Source organism: Haliotis rubra, unplaced genomic scaffold (assembly GCF_003918875.1).
Source record: "Haliotis rubra isolate DU_JTF1 unplaced genomic scaffold, ASM391887v1 Scf330, whole genome shotgun sequence".
NCBI lineage: Eukaryota > Metazoa > Mollusca > Gastropoda > Lepetellida > Haliotidae > Haliotis > Haliotis rubra.
The window spans coordinates 1,070,778-1,088,711 of record NW_025767003.1 but is presented as its reverse complement, the minus strand read 5'-3'; the positions used below and the strand labels follow the sequence as shown (position 1 = coordinate 1,088,711).

Below are 17,934 nucleotides of genomic sequence, written 5' to 3'. Positions count from 1 at the left end.
ATATGATTGAAATGTTTTTAAAACATTGCAGAAATGTTGTGCAAGAACATGTTTAAAGAAATATTGTCATCACGTTTTAGAACACTATTTCTGTTGTAACGTTGGTGTGACATAAACAGTACATAAACTGCAATCACAAACAATTATCTCACTCAGCCACGTTCTAATGTATGACTTGTCATTAAAGTGCCTTAAAACGTTCCTGAAATGTTTTAGCCGGATCTGTCATCACCTTTAAAATGTGTTTTTTTATTATGACTTGTTCTTAAAAGGTTTTTGAAATGATATCACACCTACACGTTTTGATAACATTTTTAAAATGTTGCGACACAATGCCTTATTGTTACCGCGGGAAATGACGTCGGAATGACGTCACCCTTCACGTCATAATTTTGCACCCGCCATCTTAGTTGAAGTTTATTCAGGACCCTACCACCTTGTCATTCGACTCATGGTGCAACAACTGGAACTGGATCATCGATGTGACCTGGGTTGCGGTGAGTTAATTTTGCAGTCACTATTTTCATGTTTATGTACATTTTGATATTCACTCTATGAAAATACTGTGTTACTCAAAAAGTAGCGGGGTTTTAAGAAACATGATTCAGTGTTATTAGGGCTTCCAACAGAGAACCCCTGGTGACAGGGTTTTTTCGACGATGTAAGACAAAAAACGTAATTATATTTTACTAACCTTGAGTGAAAAGGGATATATTTATCTATTTCACACAAAAAATATCAAGTGTTTCCTACAAAAATAGCGTTGATGATATCATATCGGCGAAACTGTTGCTGATCTCCACATCTGGGATTTGTATACTTTTCGCTCGGCCATGCGAGTGAGTGTTGTGATCACGTGGCTTCCTGTTAAATCTGGTATATTGCTTGTCACCAGCAGACGACAGATCTTACAGATTTTTGCTATATTTGGTTATATAGGCAACTGATTTGCATCTGAAGTGGTATTAACGATCTCGGGTGATGATTTACATAAAAATATTGATCTAATTGCTTTTGCAGGAAGGAGATATAAACAAAGTCGAGGTTTGACACCAATATATAAGTGACATCGTTTGAAACCGTGTTGATTAGGGTTTTTCATGATTTTTCATGGTACAGTATTCCATAGTGAAAATGGCGTGGTCTCAGTTTAGTAAATGTTGGACCAACTGTTCCGCGAGTAAGGCTTGAATCATGTAGGTAGTTACAATAGATGTGTAATAAATCAATTCCAGTTTGATTCTGGGCTAGAAACGCTCGCCAGTAATCCATGTTTGTTGTAAATGGGCAGAGGTATTTCCAATCCGACGTCATACATGATGGTGTTAAATATACACACGTTGACCCACCAAAAACTTGGTGCAATGTCATAGTATGTTTCAGCTTTAGACTAACTAGATCTAGTTTATATGCTTTCTGGAAAACGGTTCAATTTGTAACTTGTGATAATGCGCAACATTGTTATTTTCATTGCAGCAAGGGCGAATATGAGACAAGCATTCCAGGATATACAAACACATGATGGATTTATGGAGGAATACATCAAATAATCCAGGAGCTGTGAATTATGTAAGTGCAGCTGTTAAATACCATTGTCTATAAACAGTTGATATATTTTGGGCTTTTATTGCAAGATTTGATTTGTACTTGTACCCAGCCTCTGACCAGTAAGTGATATTCTGTGCTTTGCTACATCTTTGGTATTCAGCATGATTCTGATATTACCATATCAATCATTACATGCCAATTGTGTGTTCATGTCCACCAAACACATGTCTGTACAAACGCGGTAGAAGAGTTAGTCTCCTGGTTAGTGTCACTTAGGTTTGAGTAAATATCACATTTCAAGTACCTGCTTAAGATTATTGAAAGTTTTCTATATTTCAGAAATATGGATGACTGCAAAAGCAAAGAAGAAGATAATGAAACAAACTGAAAATGTGTACACGTTTCCAGAATTATTAATAAAATTGTTGATTACAAGTCTGCCATTCTTTTATCTGTTTTGGTGTCCTTGTAAAGATTAACTATATATGTCCATAGGGAGCGTTAGAAAGACATATAGGTGTATAGACCCAACCCTATTATATAGTGAAAGGGTTGAGTCTACTCAGTCTAGACATCTATATGCCTTTTCTAACGCTGTTTCTAAGTGAGACACGCCCCTATTTTTATGTCTAACTATTTGCCACACACATATTCTGTACATTGTTAACTGTTAGTGTTCTACGTTTTGTGTCAGTGGTTTACGTTTTAAAACAAAACACCATCTAATTGTTATCAGGCCTATTCTATATGTTTGAAAAGTTAAAACTATATGTTCAAAGGAAATGTTATTAAAACGTTTCCAGAACCATACAAAATCACATCTATAAAATGTTTTCAGAAAACCTTTATGGAATATAATCACTAAATGTTGTAGAAAAAACATTGCTGAAACGTTTCTGGAACCATACAAAATCACGTGAATAAAACATTTTTAAAACATTTCCAAAACATCTCGAAGAAACATTTCAGGAAAACATTTTAAAACCTTATAGTTAAACGTTTTTGAAAATGTTTCTAAAACATTTCTGGAACCATACAAAATCACGTGAATATAACATTTTAAAAATGTTTCTGGAACATTTCACGAAATGTTTTGGGGATATTTTAGAACATTTTCGTGTTAGCTGGGTAATTGAGAGGTCATCGGTTATCCAATCAAATCGTTAGAATCTCAGGTAAAGTCGTTACGACACAGGTCAACGCGATACGACACTCGTGTGACGTACGAGATTAGTATGCAACTACCCATACGTTGACCACGTGGGTAATAAATACGTTTATTAGATACATTTAATCAACAGGACATAGTCTGTCAATATATTTGGCTGCATCTATACTCGATGCCTTCACAACATATCTAAAGACGTTCCCGGGATTTGCATTATCGTAAAAGTCATGACAGTATTTTGTATCCAAAAGCTGCCACACTCCCCCTTCTTCCATCATCTTCATTAGGGGCGCCAGTCGGTTCACGTAGTCCTTGACCTCTGTGAACCGGGAGTCAGGGACTCCGAAGCATATCAACCCACCTGAAATGTATCAGCGATTTAGGGTTCATCTGTTACATAATTTTGAAACACCCAGCTCCTTTGTGTCCGACAAACAGTTATTTTTTTTTTTTTATCAAACCTTAATACAATACAAGGCTGGGCTACTCTGCCAAACTTAACAGGTCAAATCATGTGTCATGTGTCATATTTTCTTTCAATCCCAAGGCATAAATCTTCATAATATACTACTTGAAAGGAATGAGTGATGTAACACCGGTTTGATTGGAATTACATTTAAAAGTGATGAACCCAAGAGTAGATGACGACAAAAGCATCTACTAAGACTTTGTACGAATAGAATAACATCTTCGGCATGTATTAATGAATCGCTATCAACTACTGATGATAATAGGTGTCCAGTAACAGGTTAACGTAGAAGTGCCGCCAGCGGTACGCGTCACAAACGCACGCAATGGCAAGTCAACAATTCAGATACACGTATTCAGAGTAGTGCCACAGCTCACCTGGCTTGACCAAACGCGCCATCTCAGGAAGAGCTGCACATGGGATGAATCCAGTATTGAAGGCAGCGGCTACCACCAGGCAATCGTAGGCATCTGAAAACAACACACAGGACATACTTAATTCTTTATTACTACAATTTGGGTTGAACAGAATGGCACGGGTAATTTCAGAGCTCACGCAGTGATACCCTTTCCAACACCCGTCAGTTCCCGTCAAATAATGAACATATATGTAGCCCATTTACTGTGAAATTCCCTGAATCTGTTTTTTTTATTATTGCAGTTTACCCATGAAGATCCGGGGGAGAATTGATCTTCAGTAACCCATGCTTGTCGTAAGAGGCGACTAACGGGATCGGGTGGTCAGGCTCACTGACTTGGTTGACACATGTCATCGGTTCCCAATTGCGCAGATCGATGCTCATGCTGTTGATCACTGGATTGTCTGGTCCAGACTCGATTATTTACAGACCGCCGCCACACAGCTGGAATATTGCTGAGTGCGGCGTAAAACTAAACTCACTCACTCAATTTCATTGCAGTTGCTATCAGTTTCATGATAACATCGTAATTCCATCTTAAAATGTGCATAGTATGTATCTCGTCTTGGTTACACTATATATGAAGTACTTGTACATCTAAAGATTTTTCAATGTAATTGTTTTCAGGTTTATAATAACCTAGTAATGATGCCATAACACGTACACATTATGTAACTTTTCTTGCTTACAATTAATATAAAGCACATACAACATAAGATTTTTTTTTGTAGTTGCTTTCATAATAACCTAGCAATTCTGTCTTAAAATGTGCATTTAAAGTAACTTGTGTTGCTTACACTATATATGACGAACACATATTTTACATATATAAAGATTTCTACAATTACAGTTAAATATTGATAAACGTTACAAGTCCTTTCTTCGAAACAGACCTGAATGTGTTTTCAGACTCGATATGACATGAGAGGAAACAGCGCATGTCTGTCTACCTGTCGCCAATCCGTCTATAGGTTTGCCGTCCATGAATTCCGTGTAGTAATTAGTGTAGACGCCTTTCCTGGTGGCTTCTACCTTCATACCATCCGAGGGGTCAAGGCCGTCCATTAGCCGAAACCCTTTCTTCCGTAACTGCAACAAATCATTCACAATAATTGTTCTTTTTTCTAAGGCGGCGGTGAGGGTAGCCTTGTGGTTAAAACGTTTGCTCGTCACGCCGAAGACCCGGGTTCGATTCCCCACATGGGTACAATGTGTGAAGCCCATTTCTGGTGTCCCCCGCCGAGATATTGCTGGAATAGTGCTAAAAGCGTCGTAACACAATACTCACTCACTTCTTTTCTAAGAGTTATCTACCCTTGAACATACGGAATCGAACTTGTGTTGTATTCCAAGAGGCAAATGAGGTGGCCAGGCTCGCTGACTTTGATTCATGTAATCGACACCCACATTGCGTAGATCAATGGTCGTGATGGCAATCACTGAATTGTCTCGTCCAGATATGATTGTTTAAAGACCACCCTTTTGAAGCTGAAGTAATGCTAAGTGTCACGTGACACAGCAAACTAAGAGTTATCGCGAAGAGTGGTGGTATTATTGTATTACTAAACATTTCACATGGTTGAGGCAAGTTTGCGATTTCTGAGCAAAATACCAATTAGGTAATGAGTAAATACAATAATATCTTCACCAACATATCAGCAAAATAGGGATGAACGTTATATGGGTTTTTAAGAAGGGGCGGCGGTATAGCCCAGTGGTAATTAGCGTTGCACGTCACGCCGAAGACCCAGGTTCGATTCCCCACATGGGTACAATTTGTAAAGCCAATCGGTGTTACCATCCGTGATATTGCTGAATTTTTGCAAAAGCGGCGTAACCTTATACTCACATTCCCAGTCGGTTTGGAAAGCAATCCAGGTTCGAGAAATGAAAGTTTGAAAGAGATTACAATTCGCCCCCACCAACCTCCTCCGCCAACATGCCAGTCCCGGCCCCCACGTCCAGCACACGGACAGACTCTCTGTCCCCCGGGTAGTAGTCCACTACACCTTCAGCCACATACACGTGGTCCCTGTAATCTCTGGCTTTCCACGTCTGGAACACAGGAACCGTCAGCTGTACAAAGCGATCTCGTTTTTATTTCATTGCGACTACTATTTCAAATTGTTTGTTGTTTAACGCCGTACACAGAAGTTTACAATATATTTGACGGCAGTCTGTAAATAACTGAGTCTGGACCAGACAAACCAGTGACTGACATCACGATCATCGATTTACGATCATCGATAACTGAGATACGATGACATACATCAACCAAGACTGACCACCCGTTCCCGTTAATCGCCTCTTAGGACAAACATGATTATTGCTGAAGAACAGTTTTAACCCGGATCTTACCGGTTGAGCAAACATACGCGTATACTCTGGAGGCGGTGTGTCGGAAATCGAGACTTTTCAAACTACAATCCAATAACCTTTGATGGAAGAAACTTAATGATATTTTCCTCAATTATTTCCTTTTTTTATAGCTTCCAACTTGGATTGTGCATAATAAAATGACATGATTTGAAATGAAAATATAAATACTGACATGCCTCACCAAGGTCTAATAATAGTATCAGTACTTATCAGCAATGCTTCTTCAGAGATGTTATTAATGTTATTCAACACATACCAGATCACCTGGAACCTTTCCGTTATAATAACATTAGGTGACCTGTGACGACAACTGGCTTCCGCAATATAGCTTTGATATTGCTGATTCCTGTGGTAAACAGCAACAATCACACCGTCATGGTCAGCAAAATATTTCAAGCGGTCGTAAAATATCCCGAACGTCAAATGTTAAAACACTAATTTCAATTTTTGGTTCTCTAAGGGCGAAAGAGAACACGTTTCGTTGCAGTGTTATTTATTCCACGTATTTTAAGGTAGTGGAGGTGTGCTGTTTGACCGGATAAAATAGTTACCCCTCAACCTATACTTATGCCTAAGAGGGAACCAAATGGACAGGATGGTCAGATTTAGTAAAACTACAACACCCTTGATTAATTGGGAAGGTGGATGTTCCGCTCACTGGGTTATAGGGCGCAGACTCAATTTTCTTACAGACAGTTTTCCTGTGGTTGGAGTATTGCTGAGTGTGGCTGTCTGTAAACAACAAACGAAACAGAACAGCACGAAGATCTGATGCTAATTCAAGAAAGTACTTGAGCGGAAGTGACGTGTAACTCATCTCAGATGCCCAAATGTATCGATCTCCGTGTTCCGGTGATAAACTCACCGATCATTCCTGTTGATAGCATTGCTCCGGTGATAAACTCATCGATCATTCCCCGTTAATATCATTGTTCCAGTGATAAACTCACTGATAATTCCCCGTTAATATCATTGTTCCAGTGATAAACTCACTGAAAATTCCCCGTTGATTCCATTGTTACTGTGACAAGCTCACCGATAATTCCCCATTAATATCATTGATCCAGTGATAAACTCACCGATAATTCCCCGTTAATATCATTGATCCAGTGATAAACTCACCAATAATTCCCCGTTAATATCATTGTTCCAGTGATAAACTCACCGATAATTCCCCGTTAATATCATTGTTCCAGTGATAAACTCACCAATAATTCCCCGTTAATATCATTGATCCAGTGATAAACTCACCAATAATTCCCCGTTAATATCATTGTTCCAGTGATAAACTCACCGATAATTCCCCGTTAATATCATTGTTCCAGTGATAAACTCACTGATAATTCCCCGTTAATATCATTGTTCCAGTGATAAACTCACCAATAATTCCCCGTTAATATCATTGATCCAGTGATAAACTCACCAATAATTCCCCGTTAATATCATTGTTCCAGTGATAAACTCACCGATAATTCCCCATTAATATCATTGTTCCAGTGATAAACTCACTGATAATTCCCCGTTAATATCATTGTTCCAGTGATAAACTCACCGATAATTCCCCGTTAATATCATTGTTACTGTGACAAGCTCACCGATAATTCCCCATTAATATCATTGATCCAGTGATAAACTCATCGATAATTCCCCGTTAATATCATTGTTCCAGTGATAAACTCACCGATAATTCCCCGTTAATATCATTGTTCCAGTGATAAACTCACCGATAATTCCCCGTTAATATCATTGTTCCAGTGATAAACTCACTGATAATTCCCCATTAATATCATTGTTCCAGTGATAAACTCACCGATAATTCCCCATTAATATCATTGTTCCAGTGATAAACTCACTGATAATTCCCCATTAATATCATTGTTCCGGTGATAAACTCACCGATAATTCCCCATTAATATCATTGTTCCAGTGATAAACTCATCGATAATTCCCCATTAATATCATTGTTCCAGTGATAAACTCATCAATAATTCCCCATTAATATCATTGTTCCAGTGATAAACTCACCAATAATTCCCCGTTAATATCATTGATCCAGTGATAAACTCATCGATAATTCCCCGTTAATATCATTGTTCCAGTGATAAACTCACCAATAATTCCCCGTTAATATCATTGATCCAGTGATAAACTCATCGATAATTCCCCGTTAATATCATTGTTCCGGTGATAAACTCACCGATAATTCCCCATTAATATCATTGTTCCGGTGATAAACTCACCGATAATTCCCCGTTAATACCATTGATCCAGTGATAAACTCACCGATAATTCCCCATTAATATCATTGTTCCAGTGATAAACTCATCGATAATTCCCCGTTAATATCATTGATCCAGTGATAAACTCATCGATAATTCCCCATTAATATCATTGTTCCAGTGATGAACTCATCGATAATTCCCCGTTAATATCATTGTTCCAGTGATAAACTCATCGATAATTCCCCATTAATATCATTGTTCCAGTGATAAACTCACCGATAATTCCCCATTAATATCATTGTTCCAGTGATAAACTCATCGATAATTCCCCGTTAATATCATTGTTCCAGTGATAAACTCATCGATAATTCCCCGTTAATATCATTGTTCCAGTGATAAACTCATCGATAATTCCCCATTAATATAATTGTTCCAGTGATAAACTCACCGATAATTCCCCGTTAATATCATTGATCCAGTGATAAACTCACCAATAATTCCCCGTTAATATCATTGTTCCAGTGATAAACTCATCGATAATTCCCCGTTAATATCATTGTTCCAGTGATAAACTCACCGATAATTCCCCGTTAATATCATTGATCCAGTGATAAACTCATCGATAATTCCCCGTTAATATCATTGTTCCGGTGATAAACTCACCAATAATTCCCCGTTAATATCATTGATCCAGTGATAAACTCATCGATAATTCCCCGTTAATATCATTGTTCCGGTGATAAACTCACTGATAATTCCCCATTAATATCATTGTTCCGGTGATAAACTCACCGATAACTCCCCGTTAATACCATTGATCCAGTGATAAACTCACCGATAATTCCCCATTAATATCATTGTTCCAGTGATAAACTCACCGATAATTCCCCGTTAATATAATTGTTCCAGTGATAAACTCACCGATAATTCCCCGTTAATATCATTGTTCCAGTGATAAACTCACCGATAATTCCCCGTTAATATCATTGATCCAGTGATAAACTCACCAATAATTCCCCGTTAATATCATTGTTCCAGTGATAAACTCACTGATAATTCCCCGTTGATTCCATTGTTACTGTGACAAGCTCACCGATAATTCCCCATTAATATCATTGATCCAGTGATAAACTCACCGATAATTCCCCGTTAATATCATTGATCCAGTGACAAGCTCACCGATAATTCCCCATTAATATCATTGTTCCAGTGATAAACTCACTGATAATTGCCCGTTAATATCATTGTTCCAGTGATGAACTCACCGATAATTCCCCATTAATATCATTGTTCCAGTGATAAACTCACTGATAATTCCCCGTTAATATCATTGTTCCAGTGATAAACTCACCAATAATTCCCCATTGATCCAAATATTACTGTGATAAACCCACCGATAATTACCCGCTGATATCACTGTTTTCTTTAATAAATTCACTGATATTTCCCCGTTGAAAACATTGTTCCAGTGATAAACTCACCGATAATTCCTATTTATGCCTAACCAAACCCTATTACCCATCCGTGGGTAAGTCAAATATTCATCTGAGTACACACGGGAAGGAAATTCCCCAAACGTGTGAATTGTGGACAAATGTTCTAATTCTGCTTAACACAAATAGAAAGTAGTTACAGTGTGGAGTAGCGTACTCACTCACGTACTAGCTCAGAATCTAGTTACAAACTCATTCCCCCAATACCCACCCAGGCACCCAATACCCACCCAGGCACCCAATACCCACCCAGGCACCAAATACCCACCGAGGCACCCAATACCCACCGAGGCACCCAATACCCACCGAGGCACCCGATCATCCATCCACTCACTCACTTCATCATACACGCTTGCAACTTTGTTGAAGACTTCCGCGATCTGATCAGGCGACATTTCTTCTCTTTTCTCAAAATCACAAAATGCAATGCGTCCTGGTTCCGCCATCCTGAAACGAAAGTATCAATGATCAGGTACATGTTGGGACATACACTGTATACCTACATCTATCTATATTTACATATGTGTGTGTCTGTGTGTGTGTGTCTCTCTCTCTCTGTGTGTCTGTCTGTCTGTCTGTCTGTAAGTATGTATGTATGTCTATCTATATCTACATATGTGTGTCTGTGTGTGTGTGTGTGTGCCTCTCACTCTCTGTACGTATGTATGTATCATGTCTATCTATATCTACTTATGTGTGTCTGTCTGTGTGTGTCTCTCTCTTTTATATGTATGCATGTCTATCTATATCTACATATGTGTGTCTGTATGTGTGTCTCTCTCTCTGTGTATGTATGTATGTCTATCTATATCTACATATGTGTGTCTGTGTGTCTTTCTCTGTGTATGTATGTATGTCTATCTATATCTACATATGTGTGTCTGTGTGTGTGTGTCTCTCTCTCTCTCACTCTGTACGTATGTATGTATGTATGTATGTATGTCTATCTATATCTACATATGTGTGTCTGTGTCTCTCTCTGTGTACGTATGTATGTAAGTCTATCTATATCTACATATGTGTGTATGTGTGTGTCTCTCTCTTTCTCTCTGTATGTATGTATGTGCGCGAGTGTGTACGTGTGTGTGTGCGCGCGCGTGCGTACGCACATATCTATATACCTGTTACTGAAGGCGCACACACGATTTCCCATCAATTACATGTCACTGTGTCCTCGACATCATTTTGCAACATGACTACCACCTATATTGAATACAGCTGACTTTCCATCGACATGAATCTTGCACATAGTACAGGTTATATTACGTGGAATGTCAACTGTATGGCTCATATTACGTAGCTGTTCCAAAGACAGCAACCCGCATTACATGGAAGCTCCACATACTACAACACATGTTACATGAATGTTCCACAGACTACACACCCGTGAAGATCAGGCTTAGAATTGGTCTTCAGTAATCCATGCTTGTCGAAAGAGGCGACTTACGGGATCAGTTGGTCAGGCTCGCTGACTTGGTTGACACACGTCATCGCATCCCAATTGCGTAGATCGATGCTCATGCTGTTGATCACAGAATTGCCATTATTTACAGACCGCCGCCATATCGCTGGAATATTGATTAGTGCGACGTAAAACTAAACTCACTCACTCACCCCACATATTACAACACATAATACATGGATGTTCCACATACTACAACACATGTTACATTGATGTTCCACATACTACAACACATAATACATGGATGTTCCACAAGGTACAACACATATTCCAAGGATGTTCCACATATTATAACACATATTACATTGATATTCCACATACTTGAAGACTCATATTACATGGATGTTCCACATACTACAACACATATTACATGGATGTTCCACATACTGCACCACATATTCCATGGATGTTCCACATACTACAACACATATTCCATGGATGTTCCACATACAACACATATTCCAAGGATGTTCCACAAGGTACAACACATATTCCATGGATGTTCCACATATTATAACACATATTACATTGATATTCCACATAGTTGAAGACTCATATTACATGGATGTTCCACATACTACAACACATATTACATGGATGTTCCACATACTACACCACATATTCCATGGATGTTCCACATACTACAACACATATTCCATGGATGTTCCACATACTACAACACATATTCCATGGATGTTCTACAGACTACAATACATATTACATGAATATTCCACAAACCACACACATATTACATGGGTGTTCCACATATTATAACACATATTACATGGATGTTCCACATATTACAACATATATTCCACAGATGTTCAACAGATTATAACACATATTACATGGATGTTCCACAGATTATAGCACTTATTCCATGGATGTTTCACAAACTACAACACATATCCCATGGATGTTCCACAGAATACAACACATATTACATGCATGTTCCACATATAACAACACATATTCGATGCATGTTCCACATACTTGAACACACATATTCCATGGATGTTCCACATACTACAACATATATTCCCCAGATGTTCAACAGATTATAACACATGTTACATGGATGTTCCACAGAATACAACACATATTACATGCATGTTCCACATACTTGAACACACATGTTACATGCATGTTCCACAGAATACAACACATGTTACATGGATGTTCCACATACTACAACACATATTCCATGGATGTTCCTCAAGCTACAACACATATTACATGCATGTTCCACAGTATAAAATAAATATTATATGGGTTTTCCTCAGATTACAACACTTATTACATGCATGTTCCACAGTATACAACACATATGACGTGGATGTTCCGCAGACTTCAATACATATTACATGGATGTTCCTCAGATTACAATACATATTACGTGGATGTTCCACAGATTACAACACTTATTACATGGATGTTCCACAGATTACAACACTTATTACATGGACGTTCCTCAGATTACAACACTTATTACATGGATGTTCCACAGATTAGAACACTTATTACATGGATGTTCCACAGATTACAACACTTATTACATGGACGTTCCTCAGATTACAACACTTATTACATGGATGTTCCACAGATTACAACACTTATTACATGGATGTTCCACAGATTACAACACTTATTACATGGATGTTCCACAGATTACAACACTTATTACATGGACGTTCCTCAGATTACAACACTTATTACATAGATGTTCCACAGATTACAACACTTGTTACATGGATGTTCCACAGATTACAACACTTATTACATGGATGTTCCACAGATTACAACACTTATTACATGGATGTTCCACGGATTACAATACATATTACATGGATGTTCCTCAGATAACAACACTTATTACATGGATGTTCCACAGATTACAATACATATTACATGCATGTTCCACAGATTACAACACTTATTACATGGATGTTCCACAGATTACAACACTTATTACATGCATGTTCCACAGTATACAACACATATGACGTGGATGTTCCACAGACTACAATACATATTACATGGATGTTCCTCAGACTACAACACTTATTACATGGACGTTCCTCAGATTACAACACTTATTACATGGACGTTCCTCAGATTACAACACTTATTACATGGATGTTCCTCAGATTACAACACATATTACATAGATGGTCCACACAGAAGGCTGACAGGATGGACTGTAGGTCATCGTATTATTACATGTTGTAGTGACCGTGTTTTTAGCGGTGTAAATCCATATACAACTACCTGTCACGGCCTTTACCTGAATGATTAATGAATAATGTGGGTTGGCGTACCGAGTAACATATGTTCGTCACACACTGCTGTCTTGCACATAGTTTTTACGCTTGCCTGAACACTTGTAATGATTACTACAGAACGCATGGGTAAGTGGGTACACAGTGTGTATATACGCCCACAGAAGGATACAAATGCCACAGGGGACACAGCTAGTGGTAAGCACAGGGTACACAGGAACATATATTGGGCACATATATGGTTCACTCGTGGGTCTCACAGGACACATACGGGGTACGGAAAGAGCATATACATGACACACACAAGACATATACAGGGCACCCAAAGAGCATATACATGACACATTGAGAACACATACGGGGCACAGAATGGACATGAACATGACACATACGGGGCACAGAAAGGACATACACATGACACATGCAGGACACACACGTGGTACAATATAGAAGCTATTATCCAGATGATACTTGTTACACACGACACATACAGGGTACATACGGGACTCATATAGTTGTATTGGCCTCCTACAAGAGCAATCATGATCCATTACTCTCCTAATGGTATTCCACGTGAACTAAACTAGCATCATACTTAAAGGAATCCATCAATCGATACTCACAAGCTGGAAGCTATGACGTTTCACGTGGTCTATATACGTCCCACTAAAATTTCCTTTATGAACAAAGGCGGTAGGGTAACCTAGTGGTTAAAGCGTTCGCTCGTCACACCGAAGACCCGGGTTCGATTCCCCACATGGGTTCAATGTGTGAAGCCAATTTCTGGTGTCCCCCGCCTGTGATATTGCTGGAATATTCGGCTAAAAGCGGCGTAAAACCACACTCACTCCTTTATAAACATGGCGTCAGTGTCATTGCAATCGCTTCAACATACTGATTTAACGGATCTCCTAAAACAAGACAGACAACTTGATGACTCTAAATAATCATGTTAACTTACTGCTTTTTGAATGAATGAGTATTTTATGTTTCAGAAATGTAAGTGATTACTTAAGGTTTTTAATCCGTTACACGAAGCAGAGGTTATTCGATATATGTATACGTCTATTCAAATAAATATTAATAGCTTTGGCGTTTCGTTTTTGTTATCTAAACATCTATTCCTTTTGGCGATGTAATAAGCTGTGATTCAGAATAAGGTCAAGTCAATGTGATGGGCGCAAATAGGCCTCTTACTAGCCCATGTCGCCCTAAAGCTATGAAACAAACCAACCATAACCACCACCTCTACTTTTAATGCATTTGTGTAAATAACAAGTACTATTAGTCTAGTCACAAACTGTAATATGGGAGATAGTATAGCCAAGTGGTTCTGGCGTTCTATCGGTACGCATGGAGCCCATTTCTGATGTTAATGTCATTAGATAAAGTCTTTATTGCTAAATTTGAGGGGCGCCTAAAAATGCTTTGCTGTGGAGAATCAAGCCCAAATTTCTTAACAACAAGGCTATCCACCATTTCAACCATCCAATCCACCGAATAAGCTTTATCAACATTAAATTGATGTATCGTGTTAGGGTGATGGAACGGTATAGCTGTTGTAGAGTAATTGAGCAATATGGTCTGATAAGGCATCGTTTCGAACTGTATGTCGTCTCTCCAGATGAACGACTTCAAATGGGAACTGCTATAAGAAATCACGAAAGTTCATAATTGTGATATTCATGTGGTAGCTCTTGTCCATTCAAATAGAGTTGTTGTTTAGAACACCTTCTTCTTTGGTTGAATCAAATGACGTTATGATTATCCCGCATGTTACGTCAACACGATACCCGTGATATTAGCCTTCATCAAAATGATATTATTTAAATGTCAAAGATCTGTGTGTTTTGGGGGTTACATGTCAGATTTACCTAAAACTCTCTTATACTGATATACAATCAGCTCGACGATGAACACATCTTACTCACTCACAAACTAGGGCGGACAGACCACCCAATCGTCTAATTCGCTAAGTGCAGAGTTACGTCCCTTGGGCAGAGTTACGGCCCTTGCGCGAGGTTACGTCAGCAACCTGTGACAGTTGGTTTGAATCGCGATGACGTTTCTAGGTTTGCCAGCAGTTTACTGTACTCAAAGGGCAAAGTGCATTACTTCGGTCTTTCCTCCCACATTAACCAGCCACGGAGTGATGGAACCGGAATACTTCATTACACCCAACTTACTCTCCCACTCCGTATATCCACTCATATCACTCGGTAAACTATCACCTTGGGTCTTGGACTTGCGCATAGACTTTGTCCATTGAATTCTAAAAGTGTTTCAGGACAATCACTTCCGATCTAAACAGTATCCAACATTTTCTTGTCCTAGTTCGTTCCAAGACTCACACAAAGTTCCATCATACATCAAATGCAGTTTAATCGATGTCATATCCGTAGGTTCGATACATCCGATTTCTTAAATACCACAGCAAACACATTAGGTTCAAAATTTTACTCTTCTCTTTCAGGCACTTTTATATTCACTATTGTCACTTCTGGTAAAACAAATATGTTGAAACTGCTATTTTAATCCTTACCTCCGACTTGGGGGCCAGATGTGTCGTTATACTGAAAGGTCCGTTAAATTGACGGTCGACTGCTGCTGCCAGTTTTCGTATTCACACTTGATATCCTGGTCGTCTTACATTCCTGTCTGATCTTGATATCTTCCTAACACGACTGTAATAACCCTATTTGTGTGCACACCTGCTGGTTAGGCCATTCGTATCATTATGTTTGTTTCACATCGCAGTGCTCACCTTCAGAGTATGAGGGCGTGTGAAAAAAAACATCTTTGCTTAAGAAGTTATTTTTATGTCATTACTGCATGAAAACCTCAGGCACGACCCCTGTAATGAAAAGCCCTTTGACCACGTGCATATAAAATCACATCGTTACTATGGTACAGTGTTAATGGTAGCTGTAACGATGTTGGAAGACGAAGCTCCTTTCAGATACAATACAACGTAAGCATATTTTCTATAAAATTCGTCGATATTTTTCTAAGAGTTGGAGGTTGATTAAAGTTGGATGTTCGTTAGAAATGTAATACCTTGTTTATATTTTTAAGTGGAATGGTAATTCAGACGACAACCACACCTGTACTACTGACGGCCTTGCGCTGATTGTCATGCCCCACAAACCTCATGTAATGAATAACGATGGCGCAAATAGCATTGCTTGAATTCCGTTACATATACAATCAATACATGTACAGCGGTTTTTCGCATGTTTCAGGGAAAACGTAAATCAACATTACCTTAGTTCCATTAAGTCCGCGGACAGAAATCAATTCACAAGGCTTCTCCGAGAAGTTTAGATCCGTAATTACTTCACGTAATGACGAGAAGGTACATCGTCATGGAATTTTTTAGCTGGTACAGATCGAGATATCGATCTCTATGTAGGTCGTCCTTTGATCCGGTCATCGACTCGGAGGCTGAGTTCATGACATGCGCGACCTATAATACACGCTTGAGTGACTGGGTTTGGTTTGACTCCCGTCAATAATGTATTTCACTATAAATACACTATATACTATAGTCCGTTTGGCTCAAAATCGGACCGATGAATTGCAATCTAACTCGAAAACTACTAAACATATAATACTTAATAAAACGCTGATCATAATCAAAATATCAGATCAACTCTGTGATGTTTTCGCAGAATTTAGATCCTAAAAATGAAAAAGTTGTTTAACAAACTATCATTAAAAGTTTGACAAACTTCACCATTTGTTACGAGGGATGGCTGCAAAGAGAGGAACAGTCAGGGGTGTCTTCAAATTAGGAATATACATTCCGTAAAGTATTGGTCAAATTCAGAGCTGGTGTCTTACGTTGGGGTATCCTAGTTGCTAAAGCGTTCGCTCGTCACGCCGAAGACCCGGGCTCGATACCCCACTTCGGTACAATGTGTGAACCCCATTTCTAGTGTCCACCGCCATGATATTGCCGGAATAGTACTAAAGCGGTGTAAAACTAAACTCATTCACTCATTTACTAATACTAGCATTACTACTGCCAAAAGTATTCTACCAATATTCTCACTCCTTGTGTATTCAGAAATTTTATGGTCATATTCACATAACACCCTAAAGGATACTCAAATCAAATTTCAAAGATTGAAAATGGGTCGTGGCGAACTGGCAGAATAACAAATCAGATTTGAATTCCCTCTGCCTTTCAAAAGGTACCGTTTTACTTATTGAAATACGGACAGTCGTGTGTTTTCAAATACATTTGAAATGGTCCCTTCTGTTCATGGTGCCTTATACACAATGTTGAAACTTTTCTCAGTTTAGGTATTGCCCCATATTTAAGAAATTGTTTAACAAAATTTAGATGCGGTAAATTTATACTAAGTTCTGAGACCGGTAGATATATAACAATGTCCCTTATTATTCAATATTCTGTTTTTTTTGCTACAAAAATAATCTTAATTTAACTGAAGATGAAATACATGTTTTACTTTATTGTAAAGCCTACTATG

At 38.5% G+C, this 17,934-nt stretch overlaps 1 protein-coding gene and 2 long non-coding RNA genes across 3 annotated transcripts; 1 reads left to right on the top strand and 2 right to left on the bottom strand.

The window, feature by feature from the left end:
* The first annotated feature begins 253 nt into the window (after positions 1 to 253).
* Positions 254 to 1,983, top strand: LOC124284204. The gene is made up of 3 exons (XR_006900495.1): positions 254 to 497; positions 1,477 to 1,569; positions 1,888 to 1,983. It is a non-coding gene; the product is annotated as an uncharacterized LOC124284204 (long non-coding RNA).
* An 847-nt stretch (positions 1,984 to 2,830) lies between these two features.
* Positions 2,831 to 4,682, bottom strand: LOC124284203. Its single transcript, XM_046720269.1, has 3 exons — positions 4,554 to 4,682; positions 3,563 to 3,655; positions 2,831 to 3,077 (listed from the first exon to the last, which is right to left on the bottom strand). The coding sequence occupies exons 1-3, from the start codon at positions 4,666 to 4,668 to the stop codon at positions 2,839 to 2,841; spliced, it is 447 nt and encodes a 148-aa protein (XP_046576225.1). The 5' UTR covers positions 4,669 to 4,682; the 3' UTR covers positions 2,831 to 2,838.
* An 853-nt stretch (positions 4,683 to 5,535) lies between these two features.
* LOC124284205 lies at positions 5,536 to 16,106 on the bottom strand. Its single transcript, XR_006900496.1, has 3 exons — positions 15,981 to 16,106; positions 10,036 to 10,144; positions 5,536 to 5,658 (listed from the first exon to the last, which is right to left on the bottom strand). It is a non-coding gene; the product is annotated as an uncharacterized LOC124284205 (long non-coding RNA).
* Between the last annotated feature and the right edge of the window lie 1,828 nt (positions 16,107 to 17,934).